This window comes from Equus asinus, chromosome 13, assembly GCF_041296235.1.
Source record: "Equus asinus isolate D_3611 breed Donkey chromosome 13, EquAss-T2T_v2, whole genome shotgun sequence".
Classification (NCBI taxonomy): Eukaryota; Metazoa; Chordata; class Mammalia; order Perissodactyla; family Equidae; genus Equus; species Equus asinus.
Genome location: NC_091802.1, coordinates 25927614 through 25943095, shown reverse-complemented (window position 1 = coordinate 25943095; position 15482 = coordinate 25927614). Strand labels below are relative to the sequence as shown.

The 15482-nt window shown below is 37.7% G+C and overlaps 1 protein-coding gene across 3 annotated transcripts in view; it reads left to right on the top strand.

Annotated features, from left to right (window-relative positions):
* Window positions 1–15482, top strand: part of AATF (apoptosis antagonizing transcription factor) — a 101114-nt gene that overhangs the window by 27417 nt on the left and 58215 nt on the right. For all 3 annotated transcript variants that reach the window (XR_006512271.2, XM_014862268.3, XM_070482841.1), the window contains exons 5-8: window positions 6765–6879; window positions 8058–8259; window positions 8793–8957; window positions 10304–10387. Coding sequence is in view for 2 of the 3 variants with exons in the window: in XM_014862268.3 (XP_014717754.1) it covers window positions 6765–6879; window positions 8058–8259; window positions 8793–8957; window positions 10304–10387 (566 nt within the window). In the remaining variant the exon portion in view is untranslated. The remainder of the gene's footprint in view (window positions 1–6764; window positions 6880–8057; window positions 8260–8792; window positions 8958–10303; window positions 10388–15482) is intronic.

The following is a 15482-nucleotide window of genomic DNA, read 5'->3' as shown; positions in this document are numbered from 1 at the left end:
TATTTTGTACCATTAAAAAAAATTCGACTTTAGGTCCACAGACCCAACCAACACACTGGGGTAGAGCTCCTTATGCTATTCCAGTTAAAACCACAGTCCTCAGGATAGCTCATCCATTTATCTCTAAATGTGGGAGTACATGCACACACGTGTAAATGTGTATACATCCATGGATATATAAAAATTCTAGTTGGACACACACTCGAAATGATAGCAGCTCATCCATGTGGCTGGTGGTAAGGAGTTTGTAACCTGCAGTCCTCTTTCTTACTGCTAATGCCATTCTGCTTGGGGAATATAGAACAAGCCCAAACAGTAATACTGACAGAATTCGGAATTATGATACAGTGGGGCCTTCACGTAATTCTTTGTTGAAGAAGTTAGGGCCTAAATGTTAAGGCTTATTGTTATTCTGAGTTGATAATCTCTGCCTTGCTTTAATAATTTTTCCTCATGCCTGGGTAGCCTGCGAGTTGCACAATAATCACTCACACAGCTTTGTAATCAATGCCCAAAGTAATAGGATTCCTCTGGCCACCGGCAATTAATAAATTTGTGTCTTTTTTAAAACACTAGCAAGTCGGGCCTGAAATACGACTGACTGGCTCTCCTCATTTGCATATTTATTGCAGTGGAAAAATTCTTACCAGATGATTGATGCTGAGCCTGCCTCTTGAATTCCAAGCAGCACATTATTATGAAATGAAAAATGCCGGCCATACAGTTGATTAAAGTTGAAGACAGTGGAATCGGTGTTTTTTAAGATTGTGGGAGAATTAAAGGCATATTTTAATAGATGTTGACAAGAAGTGAACTAACAAAAGCAAAGCAAAGGATTTGCTTGAAAAGATTTAATCAAACGTCTTTCTTGGGGGATTAATTGCCGGGGATGACTAGTGCAAGTGGCAGGCTTGTGTGGATTTGAATGAAAAGTATTGTTCTCAGGCCGATATCTCGTGTGTCATTTTGACCTATAGTTTAGCTCTAGTTCTAGAGTTACTTTTGAAGGAGAAAAAAAATGCTCTTGTATTCTGTACATTCTAGTTCAATATATTTATCTGGGGTAATAGGAATGTGGGAGTTTATGTATCCTTGTACATAAATAATTGTATGTTTGCATATTTATTTTTAAAATAACTGTATAGATATTTAAAAACTGATAAGGTAAGCTTTATTTTACATTATGCATTCACTGTTCCTGTTCCCCCCCATCCCCTTGCCAGAAGTTTTACTTATTGGTTTATAATCTAATTAATGTACTGTGTGCCCATGTCCAAACTCATTCTCTGCCTACAATTTTGTTTATGTCGAACAGCCTAGATGAATCAGGGAAAAAAATAAAGCTGTTAGGTGAAAATGGTTTTTAGATTGGTGACATTTTATATATAGAATGCTTGCATATGGGTAGCATGTAAATGAATACTTAATACAGGAATCTGTGAATACTAGTTCAATCCTAGCTCTGTAGATCAGTACAAGCAGAGTTTAAGATTTTCAACATGTGAAAGATGATTTTTTGGTAGTAATATATGTTCTATTTCTACAGCATTTTTAAATTTGCAAAATACCTTAATATATAAAAACATATTTATTGTTTTTCACCTTAATGCTGTGAGATAAACAAGCAAAGGATTATCTGCATTTTATAGATGAGAAAATTGAGACTCAGATTAAATTGGTCCACTCAGTATAAAATGCCTGGTCAGTGATAGAGTCAGTTAGAATGGGGGGGCTCCCGACCCTTAGTGAAGTGCTCTTTTCCTCTATTCTCTTGGAAAATTATTCCTAAAGCTGGTGCCCAGATGCTTAGGATGAATCTTGGTAATATGGTGAGGCGTATGTCCTTCTTATTCTCCTCTTAAGGGAAAGGCCTCTGGAAATGGACCATGTAGGACGAAATAAACATATATATCCTTGACAGTCTCCATTTGTTTTGTGGCCACATGCCAAGAGGGGGACACAAGAAAGTATATTCGTCTGCTGCTTTTCTCAACTGTTAACTCTGACAGTAATTGGGAGAAAAATTGGAGGTGAATTAGAAACTGTTGATTCCATTCTCTTCATTATTCAGAGCATTGAACAAATAGAGTTCAGCCCTATGTAAATGATAAAGGGGGATTGTTTTGTTTTGTTCTGTTTTTTGGCTGGGAACAATTCACTGTTGGATTTGAGCCCGCGGGAGGGAGTCTTTCCCCACTCTTGTCAGCTGTGGCTTTGAGGAGGCCTACCGTATCCAGCAAAGGATTGCCCCTGGTCTCTTCAGGCTTCCCATAAAATCTTACTAGAAGGCCCTAATATTGCAAAGAAATGGGAATTGGGTTCTGTCTTCTAAATCTCTTTGCAGGAAGTTGTCCATGTATTGGCCACCAGTGACTTTACTTTGATAAACATTTTTTTTCTTGGTGGTTAGAAGCACAGAATTGCAGATTTCATCTCTGGTAGGTCTCCTGACACTTTGATGCATGGTGGTGCTATCCCTGAATGGAGCTTAAATACTTCAGGGCTACTTTCTGACTGGGTGAAGGGGTATATAAAATGAGAACATATGAGAGAGTATTAACAGAAAGGCACACTTTGATTTACTGATATTGGCTCTCTGTTTTCTTGTTGGATTGATATGCTGTCTAATATATCTGCAATGGATTTTTTAAAACTGACTTGAACAAAATAAAAGGGCTTGTATAGCTACTTGAAAGTAGCCCTTAAAAGTAGTAGTCGTCTCGTTGGATGTTTTCACAATTCTTGGTTATGCTACGTGTTAGAGTCAAATTATGACTTGCTCGTCGGGGGCAAGAAGCTATAAACATTATAGAGTGCTTTGCAGCTTCTTCCCTGCATGGTTCTTGAGTTCATATTTTAGATCATGGACACATGATACCTAGAGGAAGTAAGGGACAGGCACTTGCTTTTGCTGTGCTATGTAATTTTTTATTGTGGTAAAAAACATGGCATAAAATTTACCATCCTAACCGTTTCTAAGTGTATAGTTCAAAAGTGTCAAGTATATTCACATTGTTGTGCAACCGATCTCCAGAACTTTTTCATCTTGCAAAACTGAAGCTCTATATCCATTAAACAACAACTCTGTATTTCTTCCTCCCCAGCTCCTGGCAACCACCACTACTTTCTGTCTCTATGAATTTAACTACTCTAGGGACCTCGTATAAGTGGAATGATACAGTATTTGTCTTTCTGTGACTGGCTTATTTCACTTAGCGTAATGTCCTCAAGGTTCATCCATGTTGTAGCATGTCTCAGAATTTCCTCCCCCCCCTTTTTTTCTTTTTTGAGGAAGATTGGCCCTGAGCTGACATCTGTGCCCATCTTCCTCTGTTTTATGTGGGACACCTGCCACAGCATGGCTTGATAAGTGGTGCGTAGGTCCATGCCAGGACCACCAAAGCGCAGCATGCAAACTTGACCACTACACCACTAGGCCGGCTCCAGAATTTCCTTTCTTTTTAAGGCTGAATAGTATTCCTTTTTGTTGTTGTTCATTTTGACTAGAGTCAAGACTGAAGGATTATAGATGATTTCTTCTATATAGAGATGACTGAGATGGTAGAATTATTTATTATACCCTGGTCTTGGGATTTTTAAAAGTATTTTTTTAATTGTGGTAAAATACACATGACATAAGTTTTTACCATTTTAACCGTTTTTTTTTTAAAGATTTTATTTTTTTCCTTTTTCTCCCCAAAGCCCCCCAGTACATAGTTGTATATTCTTCGTTGTGGGTCCTTCTAGTTGTGGCATGTGGGACACCGCCTCAGCGTGGACTGATGAGCAGTGCCATGTCCGCGCCCAGGATTCGAACCAACGAAACACTGGGCCGCCTGCAGCGGAGCGTGCGAACTTAACCACTTGGCCACGGGGCCAGCCCCCCCATTTTAACCGTTTTTAAGTGTACAGTTCAGTATCAGTAAGTACATTCACATTGTTATGCAACCATCACCACTGTCCATCTCTACAACTTTTTTATCAAGTAAACTGAAACTCAGTATCCATTCAACCATAAGACCCCATTCCCCGCCTCTCCCCAGCCCCTGGTAACCAGTATTCTATTTTCTCTTTCTGTGAATTTCACTATTTTAGGTCCCTCATATCAGTGTAATTATACAGTATTTGTCCTTTTGCAACTGGCTTATTTCACTTAACCTGATATTTTCAAGGTTTGGTCTTGGGAATTTTGAAGATAACTTTGCAAATGCAAAATTGATTTCTGGCTTCACTTTGAAAAATGTGGAGTCTGTCTCTTAAGATGTAGCCATTTCTAGAAAAGGAGGTGAAAACAGTGGTTAAGGCTTGCGTAGAATTTTGACAAGATGAGATCTCTGCATTTTTATGGGCTTCCTTCCAGGTATTAGTAGTATCTTTTCTATTTTCTTAAGGTTCTTGCTACAACATATACTTTCAGAACCTTAGTTATTATGGGATATCTGTTTACAGTTCTCAGCCCTTTTGCAAATGATCATTTGTGGTAACCTAAAATTTGTGGATATCATTTCTATGTTTTGCTGTCCTCATTTCTTTAAAAATTTTCCATACATTTACATAATTTTGCATTGTTTTACTTACACACTTAGCACATTTAGACTGAATAATTCTTGCCTTTAAAATTGTTACATGTTTATTCTTCTTTTTCTTCTTGCCTACTTTTCATCTTGTTTATACTTAATCCATTTCCCAAAAACTGACAGACCAAATAATAATTCTGTATTACTTTTTTCTTCTTCATGAGAATTACCTTTTCATCTCCATATTTGGTGGAAAGTTTTTTTGTTTTTGTTTAAGATTCAGAGCAACAAGTTGAGAATCTTGATTTGGAATGCAAGGCATTTTGGATTTTGGGGGTAATATTTATGTATTGAGGTCCTCCCAAGTGGTATGGGTGTGTACCGATTAGAAAAGGATTAGAATATAGAACTTAGGAAAGATGTGATCAAGGGTCTTATGTTATTTTAAACAAGGAGGTTGTATTTATATAGCTTATATGCAGATTACTGAAGGAATGCAAAGTACTTATTGGGTCAGACCCATCTGAGAAGGCTTTCTCAGGTAGGTTAGTTCTTAGCCTTATGTTGAAATATAATGCTCTAGTATGATAGAGAGAGAGAGCTTGTCCATCTCATGTGTTGGGGTCCCATTGATGAAACGGGTTGGGATGTAAAATAGTGAGGAGGCTACTTACGTTGGGCGGGGTAGAAGCAGAAAAGATAGAATGAGACTCATAAAACATGACTTAAACTGAAGTTTGTGTGGGATGAAGTTAGTGTGGACTATAAAATAAAAATGAAAGTAGGGATAGCTGAATGAAAGTAGGGATGTTTGTGAGGTGATTACAGTTACTTAAGAGAAGGAGGGAAGGAGTGACAGAAGCGTGGCCAGAGATAAATGGACCACTGTTAGTGATAATAAGAATGGGAAATACAAGATTTAGCAACTGATTAAATATATAGAATAAGGGCACCAAAATGTCAGTGATCTCCCATGAAAACACATTAAACTGAGAAGAGGAAGTCAGACAAGGGAGAAGTATCAGGTAGGAAGAAAAGAGTTCTGTTTCTGACGTGGTATGTTTGAAGGAGTGATGGAGCATCCATGTGAAGATTTTCTTGCAGTTGCTGGAAATGTGAACGTTTGATTATAGGAGAGACGTCTGAGTGCTGTCAACACGTGACTAGTGATTATCAGTGTCTGATTAGCCCCTTTAGTAGGATGATGCTGATGAAGAAGGTGAGGCTCTGTTCTCAGAGGGCCAGTGTTTATTCTGAAAGTTCTTAGCCATAGACTGTATACTTAATCCTGACCAGCTTTATTACAAGTATATCCTGTTGGCTATGGTGAGAACATATTCTCAACAGGCAAATTTTTTATTTTATTTATTTTTTTGCTGAGGAAGATTTGTCCTTAGCTAACGTCCATGCGCTATTCCTCTGTTTTTGCCTAAGGAAGATTAGCCCTGAGCTAACATCCACGCCAGTCTTCCTCTGTATTTTTGTATGTGGGACACTGGCACAGTGTGGCTCGTGAGTGGAGTAGGTCCGCACCTGGGATCCAAACCTGCAAACCGGGGCCGCTGAAGCAGAGTGCACAGAACTTTAACCACTTGGCCATGGGGCTGGGCCCTTGACATACAAATTTTTAATATACAATTCACTATAAACAGTGAGTCATTAACTTGGGTTTTCATACGTGAATAGAAACTTTCCATAAGGATATGTATGGAAAGATTGAATGAATGAGGTGGCAGCTCAAACCAGAGGCAAACAAGATATCCTGGGAGAGGCGGTGGTGGTAGGAGGGATCCCAGGACTAAGTTGTGCTCTTTAGGAGAAGAGAAGGAATTGCTTAAGGGGTTGATCGATAGAGGGATAAATCCAAGAAGTTGGTGGGTAACCTGTAAAAAAATACCTGAGAAACTAACACCAAAGGAAAAAAAATGATTGGTTATGATGACAGGCGGCAAAGGATTTTGTCAATCTTACTAAATTTAAGAACTCAGAATTTATTGCAGACACTTTTCTAAGCACCTTACCTGTTTCCTTGCTCGTTCCTCGCAACAACCATATGAGGTGGCCACTGTTCCTATTTCCTTTCGGGGAGTCCCTATTTCAGAGAGTTCTTAGTCCCTGCGTACCCTGTGCCCGTCATGTCCCCCTCACCCTCAGCCAGAATTGCTCAGCAGTCATGAGTTCTAGGCATTGCCTACTTTGGAGAATTGTGGATGGTCACTTGTTCCTTCTCTGTGCTTTATTTCCCAGGTCACAAGGCACTTAAAGCATTGTTGAGGTCACTGGTAGATCTTCAAGAAGAGTTGCTTTTCCAGTACCCAGACACTAGGTATCTAGTAGATGGGACAAAGCCCAAAGTGGAAAGGTAAGGAGGGAATGGAACTATGGAGTCCCTAATTTTCTTTTCATCTGAATAGTTTCCCATTATTTTTTAAAAAGAAAGCCAGTCCTTTCCAGGCAGGTATCAGACTTATGTTAGTAAAATAGGAAGAGCTTCTTACATTTAATTGATGGCCAGGATGGCATATAAATTGGAAATTAGGTTTTGGATTTTTATACTTACTTGTGCCTACTTCTGTTTGTGGGCTTCAGCAAAAGACTTGCCTTCTCTTTAGAGCTATTGAAATTAGTAGATGAATGCACATTTTTCAAATTAATGCTTAATTAATGTTTATGAAGCACTTCGTCCCCATCCCATGGAATCACTGGTCACAACCATCTCCTTTGCGTGAGGGAAGAAGCAGTTATTTTGAAGGGTGGAAAGATTTCTGAAAACAGCAGTATAAACCTTTTTCTTTACTGAAATTATCACCTTGGATGAAGAATTCCCCCGTTTATTTGAGCCTGATGTGTGTGGCACCCACTTGCTGTTTTCCCTTGGTCTTATCCTTTCCTCCTTTCTTTTCTACTGAATCAGCTGGAGGGATAAAAGGTAAACTCACATTTATTGAGGACCTACTATGTGATGCAGTCAGTAATCCAGTGAGTGCAACTGGCCATCTGGTTGGAAGTTGCATTGCTTTCTCGTCGCATGTATTGCAGTTTAACAGTGACTCTATTGCTTCCCGCTTTGAGTGGTCTTCCTATTCAGCTTCTCCTCATTTGGCTCAACTAACGTTATTTAGCTTTCCTGAACAACTGGTTACAGGGAGACACATTTCCCTTATTGATTTGAGGATTAAGGTCATAAAAGTATGATTATGTGTTTAATTTTTAAAGACCTTCTTGTAACAGTATGGGCCTGGTTCATATGCATTTCTAATAATGTTTTTACAACCTCATTTATTTTTACGGTTTGCTTACCTTTTAAAAAATATTTTGAAACCCATTATTTTTATATTTATTTGAAAAGTTATATGAGTTTTTGATTGACCTCATGAACATTCTTTTCAAACCAAAAAAAGCCATCCTCCCATCTACGGTGTTATTTAAAATGTAGACAGAATAGGGAAGGCCTAAGTACTCTCAACTTCATGTGAGCCTAGCTTTTTATTTAGGTAATGTTTATTTGCCTTGGATTTAATGTTCTTACTGGCTTTCTAGTGAAGAGGAGATTTCCAGTGAAGATGAAGAGCTGGTAGAAGAGAAGCAGCGGCGGAGAAGGGCCCCAGCGAAGAGGAAGCTGGCGATGGATGACTATCCCGGCTTCATGGCCAAGCGCTTCGCTGACTTTACGGTCTACAGAAACCACACACTTCAGAAGTGGCATGATAAAACTAAGCTGGCTTCTGGAAAACTGGGCAAGGCAAGTGTGTGTGTGTGTGTGTGTGTGTGTGTGTGTGTGTGAGATAGGTTGTGGCACCCTGAAGCAGTTATAAGAAATTGGAACTATAGCTTATTTATATGGATGATGTCATGATATAATGGTAATCAGTCATTTCTGTAGAAAAATTTACTGAATTCCTCCCATTGGGGTTTATACCGTTCAGATGTAGGATTTTAACTATATTAGAAAGAATATTCTATTCTAGAAATTGTGGCCTTGTAAGCGTTCAAGTGTTGGAAATACAAAATACTTTAAAGAAATGGATTTTAAAGCAATTATTATTAAAGGAGCAGAAGTTAATCTCTGGGTATAGGAAAGTAGTATGACCTGCTTAAAACTAATTTTTTTCTGAGAACAATTATAGCCATTCACAAACTCAGTCTTTAACAGAAAGTCCCTCCTGAAAGGAGGGTTGTCTTTTTCTCTGCTGACACAGAAAGATAGAGAAACCAATGTAGCTGCCTTCAGCACAGACTTTCTGCATTATCTGACATGGTTAATGTTGTTTGCAGGGTTTTGGTGCCTTTGAACGCTCCATCTTGACTCAGATTGATCATATTCTGATGGACAAAGAAAGATTACTTCGAAGGACACAGACCAAGCGCTCTGTCTACCGAGTTCTTGGCAAACCTGAACCGGCGGCGCAGCCTGTCCCAGAGAGTTTGCCAGGACAGCCGGTAAGGACTCTATGACGTAGGGTGATTATGGGGAGCACTTTCTAAGAGGCTAACTGAAAAATCTGATCACTTACTTGTGGTATAAGGAGTTAGTGAAAGAAAGGAAAACAATACTATATGCTTTACTAGATTGTTGAGAAACAGAGTATGTAGGAGAACATTCATGAAAAATGGAGCTGTTATTAACTTGTGTATAGTCTTCTCTAATTTTGAGTTTGATATGAGTCTGGTGATGGAAGCATTCATAATCCAGTTTTCTAAATTCAGTTTTAAAGCTGCTTCTTTAGAAGTGTCAGTAGTGGAGCAAGTGTGTACTTCAGGCTTTCCGTTGGATGTTTAGATACTCCAGAAAAGGATCCAAAATTGGAATAATCAGGTTTTTTTGTTTAAAGGAAACTCTTTTATTTATAGAAGAAATATATACTTAATAAATTTTTTTTAAGTTCAGAAGAATTTAAGATGAGAAGTAAAATTCCCCCTAGTCTGAAAATTCCACTCCTCGGATTTAATCAGTGTTCATAGTTGTAACAAGCTTTCAGGTATTTTCTATTCATATAACAATGTACATATACATAAAACACATATACACATATAAAAATATGGTTGTCTCTTTTTTTTAACTAAATTGGATGGATATGTATGTGTGTGCATAACTATATAAAATATTATAAACTATATTTAAAATCTTACAACTTTTTAAATTTAATATATCTTAGACACATTTCCATATCATTACGAAGAGATCTGCCTCGTTTTTCCTGATGGCTACAGGGTATTCCATTGTATGGATTTGTATTATAATTTATTCAAACAATGGATATTTATGTTGTCTCTGGTTTTAGAAACAATTCTAAGGGAAACATTCCTGAGCATTTATATTTGTGTATTTGTGTGACCATATGGATAGATTTCTTGAAGTGGAAATGTTAAATCAAAGAGAAGATGCATTTTAAATCCTGATAGATGTTGCCAAATTGCCTCCAAAAATACTGCATTAATTTCCAGTCCCACCAGCTGTGGGAAAACACAGCTGTATTTTCCAGTACTGAGTATTGCCAGTTTTAGAGGTGAAAAATGGTGTCTTCTAATTTTAATTTGCATGTATTTAATTAGAATGAGGTTAAACGTATTTTTATATGATTATTGACTATTTGTGATTCTTTTTTTGTGAAGTGCCTATTAATATTTTTGCCCATTTTTTGTTGGACTATTTTTCTTCTTTGATTTTGAGAGCTCTTTATGTCTTAAGGAAAACTGTGCTTTGACTATTATACACATTATTTATAGTAGCCACCATACTTTGATAACCCCATTGGGCTCACTCTTTCCTCTCTTCTCTGGTATAGGAGATCCTTCCTGAAGCCCCTGCCAATGCTCACCTGAAGGACTTGGATGAAGAAATCTTTGATGATGATGACTTTTACCACCAGGTGTGATTTTTACACTCTTGTTACAAATCAGGCTTTGGCATTTTAAAACAGCTAATAGAATTCTCTGACCAAAAGGTAGCTTACTTTGGAAGAAGGATAGAGTCAGACAGGGAGTTAGAACTCCTGTGTTCAGAACTGACTTACTGTGAAGTTCTGGATCTGTTGCTTTTCTTCTGTCCTATATTTTTCCTTTTGAAATGACAACAGCCGCAGCTACTTTGTTAGTTGCTGCAGAGTGTAAATTATCTGTGAAACAGTTTCAATTTCTTTGAGTCAGATGGTTACTCTTTCTCAGCCATTTTTGATAATGTTAATGGAGGACTTTTTGTTAGTCATTTGGTTTCTTGTCCTATTACTATTACATTGGGATATGGAGCTAAAGGGCTGGGATCCCAGAGTTCTTGAATTGCTCTTGTAGTCCTATTACCTATTAAATCTCTTGCCTTTAATGTTTTTTGGTGCCTGTTCAAATCAGTTAAGTATGTCTGATTGTCTGCTACTGTTGATTATAATAATAGTGTAGTGCTTTGAAGACAGAAAGAATTGGTAGAAGTTGAGATATGGCTCAGTTCTCAATATCTCTTCACAAAACATCCCCCAGTTCTTTCCCTGACATTATCGTCTGCTGGCATGCTGCTCTTTTTAATGATTCAGGTGACTGTTAAGGTAGACTAAACATTTGGGCTGTTCTAAAGAACTAAAATAATTTCCTGTAATCCTGGGTCTCCTGATAAGTCGTACTTCTTAATGAAATGTACTTGAGGACGTACTCTTTCTAGCTGTGGAGAGTTGAGGGTGCTGTTCAGCAGTGATGTGCCAGTTTTTGTTGAGCCATTATTGATCAAGATAATATTTTTTCTCTGCTGAATTTTTAGTATGATAACTTTTGCCAAAAAAATTGCAACTGTTTATGAAGGTTTAGCCATGACAGCTGTATTATGTGTATGGAATATGAAGGAAGGAACTTAGGAAAATTACACTATAAAGCCAGTAGATCAAGTGATTCTGTATAGGGGATGCCTCTATAGGCTTTGCCCTAAAAAGAGAAAGAGACTTTCTATTAATGTTTCCATCCACTCAGTAATATTCCATAAGATGATTGCGGTAAGTCTTAAAAGTAATGATGAGAGGGTGTAGGAAAGAGGATTGGTGTGGCCTCAGGTGTTCCTAGTCAGAGGTCCTGATTCTTTTTTCCCTTTCTTCTCTTATTATATCAATTTGTCAGAAGAGTTGGGAACTCTATTTTGTTCTAGAGTGTCTAAAGAAGTGCCCAATATGGGATATTAATGCTATGTAATTATGTGAGATCCTGGGAGACAATCAAAAATGTTTCAGTCTTCATTTAATTGAAGTGTACATTGTTCGATGGAAAGTGCATCATAAATTAAATAGGCTTAATAAAATAAACTGAAATTACTGGGGAGAAGTTGCTTCCACTGGCAATCCTTAGTCTAAAAGATTTTTTTTTTTTTTTTGCCTGGAGGTCTGTTTAAAAAGAAATAGCATTACTTGATTGGCCCTTCAGCCCAATTAATAATTTTAACTTCGATAAATTCTGATTTCAGAGTTATGACTAGTCACATCTTAGCTTTTCCCCTTGCTGGTTAATTGGGGTGCTAGGGTTAATCTAAATTAAAACTTAAACTAATAGAGGTCAGCAAGGCAGCTGAAACACCTGAGTGAAACAAATGGGTCTGCCAGGCGCAACTTTATCTTGGCTGTTTCCCAAGAGGAAAGTGGCAGCAAATTGGAGTTGTTTCAGCCTTCTGTAAAGGTGAATGATGGGTGACACTTGTTAATGTACAGCATCTCCGGAAGCATTCCAGATTGCTTTGCTGCTGTACCAACTGCTGCCATCCATGCACAGTCAGTAGGAACTGGACCAGTTGCCAACATCTGGCAGCACAGCAAGGAATGGGTGCAAGTCTTGAAACCCCGCGGATTCTAAATATGGGGCTTAGAACTGTGCGGCTTTAATCACTTACCAGTCTTTGGCAGCAGGCTACGACAGCTTATCCTAGCCTCGTACATCACATCCTGGCATCTGCTGAGCCGCCAGGCAGCTGCACATTCATTTTCTTTTCTTGCCTTTTCTCTTTGCCTCCTATTCCTCCTTTTCTTCCCACTCCCCCGCCCCCCACCTCCCTTCAGTTTTCCTCCCCCTCCCCAATATGCTTCTTGGGGGAGATGATCTGTAAAGATTACTGCTTCATTGTGTGCAAGTAATTGTGGCAATGCCAGGCCCTTGACAGACACAACGTAGCACCTGTTCTGCTGACCTGGTTAATTTCTTCTGTTGAGTGGGATTTGCCAGAGATTGGAGCTGAAGCCAATTCAATGATAAGGCTAAAGAAAATAGCTGTATGTTTTCTGTCACCTCCCAATTAAATTGGCTTCATAAAGTGCTTTCCTTTATTTGTCAGGGTAGTAAGCCTGAGCTAAGTGTTGCATTCAGAAGTGGTACAATGTATTACAATGGGCCTGTGAGTTTTCGTTTGTGTGTGTGTTTTTTTTAATGTGGTCATATGGAAGAGCTGGGTGGTGAATATAATACATTTCGCCTCTTTTTTTTGTAAACCATACTCGAAGCCAAACTGTTTGGGTCTGTGTTTTGTAAGGAAGAGATTATAGCCACATTGAATTTTAATGTTTCATTGTAAGGGTTTAAAGGCTTACTTGGTTAATTCAGGTGTCACAAGGCTGTGTAAATGTCCTAACTACTGAGATGATGTTCAGGGTCAGAACACCCAACACACACACACTCTCTTTGTTTCATAATGGGCCTTCAGTTACTACAACTTTAAAAATATGTCTGTATTGTTTAATAAAAGATATATATGTATATATGTATGTGTGTGTGTATATATATACATATACATACAGAGAGAGAGGCACTGAAGAATGTCAGATATCATAAGTAATCATATCATTTTTGAGCTGAGAGGAAGCTTACAAGAAACAATCCCTGAGCAGTTAAGTACCTTCCCAAAAGTCGTATAGTAAATGGCCACACTAGTACTTGAGCTCAAGACTTCTTAGACCAAGTCCTATTCTTTCCATACCTTTATTTCTTAAATATTTCATTCTTGAGCCATAAAAAGACTTCACTATTGTATTACAGTTTTCAGTTTGTAAATAAATAAGCCTCATTTTCTTAGAACTGGAAGAAATATTATGTATGTTAGAAAGTAATTTTTTTTCCTTAGAAGGCAAATGATTTATTGAACTCCTGTTTCTTAACAGTTCTAATAAAAAAATTAGCTTTGTAGTTGTGTTACTGGTTTGTTTGGAAACTGGAATTGCTGAAAGCTTGAAGTATGCCCAGTGGTGAAGATTTTATGAGGGGAACTGTTCACCTGCTACAAGCATTGCAGTTTTACTCCCAAATGGAATTAGTTTGCGTTTGGCCTATTTCTTGTCAAAGCTCAATTTAAAAGACAATTTCATAAAACATGAAGGCTGTAAATGACCATGAAGGATGAGCCGCTTGGAAATGTTTTCAGTATCTACTTTTCATTTTCATTATCCTATTTGCTACTTTTTAACATTAAGTTCTTTTAAGATGTGTTGTGTATATCACCATTTAAGGTTTTTCTTTTGTTTCAATTTGCTTTTTTAAACCATTAGTTGATCTTTGACTTGCTAAGCCTGAGTTCTTAAAGAATTGAGGAAGGACTGACATTTACTGAACACTAGTTATGTGCCAGCCCCTGGGCTACTAAGTAGATAGGTACTAGACATACATCTTTATTTAATCTTCACAAGATTTCCATATTGAGATGTGACTGCACTTAGCAATGAGCTATATAAAGTGACTGGTTTTATTTTTTTCATATTCCAGACCTCAGACTAGTTTCTTGTCACCTCATGAGGTATTTTGTTCTGAAAGGACTAAATTGAGCTTAGCTATTGACAGAGCGATACCTGGATTTCTAAGGGTTCATTAGGATTTGTCTCTTGCTCCTAGCTCTGTTTAGTTTTGATCTGTTTTGTGCTGTCACGTTGAGTTTAACCAGGAGTGTCTAGAGAAAGGCATAATAGGGTTTGCTCTTTGGGTGACACTTTGATGGGTTAAATTCCTCCTTTCATTTGCCATCGGGACGTGTCTATAACTGACCTTGCCACATGCTGGACTTCTGTATCCAAGACATTTGATAATGCCATAAACAAGTAATTACTAATTCGATAAACTATTAAAAGTCAATAATGTTAGGAAATAGAGAAGAGGCAAGCTTTCTGACAAGACGGTTTACCTTAGTTAAATCGGTGAGTGGTTAATGTGGACAGTTATGTGGTGGCTTTAGTTATACGCATTTAGATCTTAGTGTAAATAAGAGATATCTGAAGCCATTGCTATGGTTAATGGCAATACAATATTCTTACTGTTGGCATGTATCTTTCCAGTGGTTCAGTTGATGGTTAATAAGGTGTTTTAAAGTTTGATTTGAACCTGCTCCTTTTAATTAGTTGTTGGAAAACAGATACCTACTGTTAGGAGCAGTATTTTGTTTTTAGTTTTACTTTAAAATGTTGCTGTTACTTGAGATGTGGATAGTGTTCCTTGAAAGTTTGATAAAACTTATTTTGTTCACATTGACCTGTATGGTGATTTTAGAGAGGATAGATATATGAAGTACATAAACTTGGAAACTGAAATTATGATTAAAGAAAATCAGAGAATTAATCAGTTAGGTTTCTTTGGGCATAGTAAAGGTGTTAAAAACAAAAACAAAAACCCCAAACTAAATACCAATGTCCAATTAAAACCCCAGGTTTAATCATTATAGGATTATTTTATGTACCATGTGTAAGAATTGTACTTGAAATACATTCTAGTTTCTTTGCTGCCATTGTCTATCCGTCAATGCTTAGACCCAAATACGGCACCAATATTGGTATTTGACTGCTAGTGTTGGCTCACTATTGTGGAGGCTGCACAGAACAGCAGGCCAAAAGCCACGTTTTAAATGCAAGGTCCAGAAATTTCATCAAACAGCAGCGTCAAGGGAAGCTACACACCACTGGCTCTTGTTTCTTTCGGTTTCCTTGCTTTAAAAAACATCAGAGCATGACTTCAGTACTACTTCCTTTAAAC